At 44.1% G+C, this 3209-nt stretch overlaps 1 protein-coding gene across 1 annotated transcript; it reads right to left on the reverse strand.

Moving 5' to 3' along the window:
• Window positions 1-849: 849 nt before the first annotated feature.
• Window positions 850-2452, reverse strand: LOC139840924 (uncharacterized). Its single transcript, XM_071831164.1, has 2 exons — window positions 1922-2452; window positions 850-1596 (listed from the first exon to the last, which is right to left on the reverse strand). Exons 1-2 carry the CDS (start codon window positions 2450-2452, stop codon window positions 850-852), a joined length of 1278 nt encoding a protein of 425 aa, XP_071687265.1.
• Window positions 2453-3209: the final 757 nt, after the last annotated feature.

The raw sequence follows: 3209 nt of genomic DNA on the forward strand, positions 1-3209 counted from the left end.
AAACTGCATTCAAGAAACTTATTTTGTTGTAACATATTTGTATTGTAAACCATTATGTAATGGTCGTGTGTAAACAAGATATTTTAGATTATCATTATTTGATAATCTACGTAAAGCTTTTTAAACCTTTATTGATGAAATAAAGGTTATGGTTTGTTTTAAAATGAATGCAGTCTTTGAAAAACGTCTCATATAGAGGTCAAAACCTTGCAACGAAATCAATTAATATGGAACGTTTTTAATCAATAAGAACGGGACATTTCAGAAGGTTTCTTGAATATCTTTCAATAAAGTGCTTTCTTCGACGCTTTTGATTACCATATCATCAACATAAGCTTCCAGGTTTCTTCCCAGCTGCTTACGAAAGACTTTGTCCACCAGCCTTTTGTATGTAGCTCCGGCGTTCTTTAGTCCGAAGGGCATCTTCTTATAGCAATAGATCCCCTTGCTTGTGAAGAATGATGTCTTTTCTTCGTCCTCTTCGGCCATTTGAATCTGATGGTAACCTTTGTAGGCATCAAGAGAACACTTATATTTGTACCCGGTTAGGGATTCCACCTTCCAATCAATTTCTGGCAGAGGGTAGCAATCCTTCGGGCAAGCTTTATTGATATTCATAAAATCAACACACATTCTCCAGCCTCCGTCTGACTTTTTTACCATGACAGGATTCGCAACCCAAGTAGGATATTTTGCTTCTCAGATTATACCAGCTTGGAGTAATTCCTCTACCTCTTTACAAGCAGCCTCATCTCTCTCGTTAGCGAGGTATCTTTTCTTCTGATGTATCGGCTCTAGATGCTTGTATTCATTGAGCCTATGCTCTGTGGAGCTATTGTTCCATCGATACTAAGCGTTCAAGAGAATGCTGGTCATATCTCCGTATTCCCAAGCGAAGATATCAATGTTGTCCTGTAGCAACTTACGAAGCCTCCTCTTCATTTCCGTAGGTAGGGAACCTCCGATAGTTACTTGTTGCTCGGGGAACAGAGGATTGATGGAGATTTTCTCTTCACTTGGATCTTTCTCTCTAGTTTTGAGGATACATTCCCCTGGCCTTTCCTCCATCTCCTTGATAGCCATGATCACTATCTCCCGATCATAAGTTGAAGCTAGGGTACCGATCCCTTCGGGTGTGTAGAACTTCACCAATTGGTGTACAGTATATACAATTATTCCCATTTTCATCATGGCTACTCTTCCTAGCAAAATCTTATGCTGTGAGGTAGACCGGACTAATACGAAGTCAAGTGTTTCGGTCCTGGATAATGGTGGCTCTCTGATGGTGAAATCAAGGTCTATCTCTCCGATAGGCCAGCATCTTTCTCCGGAGAATCCGACTAGAGGTACCCTCGGTGGACTTAGGCGAGCTTTGATGGAAGGGCTAAGTTGATCGAAGAAATGTTCGTACATGATGTCGCATGCGCTGCCGCTATCTAAGTAAACTCGGTGCACTTCTCTCTCGAAGATTCGTCCATTGACTGTAACAGGTTTATCGGAGGGAGTGATGGTATCGAGTGCTAGGAAGGAGATCTCTTCCCAATCTATTACCCCACTCTTTCTCTCCCTTTTGTAGGTTCTTAGCTTCTCGACGGCCTAAGCATTCTGTGACCGTTAATATGGCGTTGTTTGTGTTTGGACTTTTTTCTTCGGGGCTTAGCCTCTTGCTTTGGTACCTTCGGGTTGCGTATGCCTTTTACTAGATGTGACAATTTCCCAGATCTGATTGCCTCCTCTATGGCCTGACTCAACTATACACAATCGTCTGTTTCGTGCCCGAAATAATTGTGGAAGTCATAAAATTTGATTGTATCCCTCAGCTTTCCTTTGTTGTTCGGCTTTGGTGGAGTTTTAAAGGCTTGGCCAGCCCTTTCAGTAGCAAGGATTTCCTTAGATGACTTTATCAATGTCCCGGGGATACTGGAGGTGTTTTCTCTTCTGTAGGGGAGAATCTGTTCCGCTCGTTCTTTCTTCCGGACTTATCTTCTTGGTGACTTGCTTTCTCCTTTCGTTTAAAGCCCTGAGATTCTTCGTATATGAAGCTATTGGCAGTGTCTTTCACGTCTAACCAAACATACGCCTTGTCTAGCAAAGCTTCGTAAGTGTCGGGGAGATCTCGGCTAAGATGCTCCACCAACGCTCGGGTCCTACAGCCGTATAAGAGTCCCGAGATTCTTTGTGACTCTGGGAGTCCTGGGATCTGTTGGGTCTCGTCCGTATACTGGCCAAGAAAAGCTCTTGAAGCTTCGTTATCCTTTTGCTTGATACTGTGGGCAGCAACGTGATTCTTCTTGTGTTTCTTTTGTTGACTGAATTTTGACCTAAAAATTCGTTTAACGTCCTCGAAACTCGAGATGGAATCCTTCGCCAAAGAGTCGAACCAGATCCTTGCGTCGCTTTTAAGCACATATGAAAATGCATGGCAAGCTACAGCCATGTCCCATCTCGACATTCGAGCTGCACCTTCGAAGATATTTATAAAATCGTTAGGGTCGTCCTTTCCCTCGTAATACCCCAAGTGGGAAGGTATCTTCATCCCGATGGGTAGTGGGTGGTTTTGTATCGAAGATATGAAGGGAGTCTTCTGGCTTTTCTAGGACTGGTCTACGCATCTGCTAGCGTTTTCATTAGCTTCGTGGTGAAGGTTGTTTACTGTAGGGATACCTCCGGCATACACACTCTGATAGGGTAAGCTAACCCACTGATTCCCTCCGTTCTATACTTGTGACCCCGCAGGCAACGAGCGTTTTGATGATTTACCACAGGAACTATTCCTGTGGCTGGTAAGACAGCACTGGTATTGGGTATGTTCTGAGGAACAATGGAAAAGGGGATCCCGAAGGTATACTGGTGTGTAATCGGTCCTCCGGAGTTGCTCAACGGGACGCTGGTAGTAATCATTGAATGAGCTGGCTGAGAGAGCACCAGCTGAAGAGTGATATTCGGAGGGATTGCTGGTCGTGAGATTGGGGGCTGGCTGGTAAGAGGGAGACTTCTTGCTGGCCTCACCTCCATTTTTATTTATTTGTCAACGTCCTCGCTGTCGTATGTGAGGATTTGCCGACTGTGCAGATGCCCCTCTTCTCGTAACTTTTTGATGACGGCGCGTATGTTATCATAGTTGTTGAGTATGAAAGTTTTGTCGATTAACGGCGGTGGTTCAGAATCACTCCGATCTGTGGTTATTGGCATAGCGGGAGTGATAGGCG

Source organism: Rutidosis leptorrhynchoides, chromosome 4 (assembly GCF_046630445.1).
Source record: "Rutidosis leptorrhynchoides isolate AG116_Rl617_1_P2 chromosome 4, CSIRO_AGI_Rlap_v1, whole genome shotgun sequence".
In the NCBI taxonomy this organism is placed as follows: domain Eukaryota; kingdom Viridiplantae; phylum Streptophyta; class Magnoliopsida; order Asterales; family Asteraceae; genus Rutidosis; species Rutidosis leptorrhynchoides.

What these genes read in the sequence shown, in the direction of transcription:
- LOC139840924 (XM_071831164.1), bottom strand. Translation starts at nt 2,452, where the DNA reads ATGTCGAGATGGGACATGGCTGTAGCTTGCCATGCATTTTCATATGTG. An exon ending in CAGAAGAGAAAACACCTCCA is followed by an intron (nt 1,597 to 1,921) that starts GTATCCCCGGGA and finishes CAGAATGCTTAG; the next exon opens with GCCGTCGAGAAGCTAAGAAC.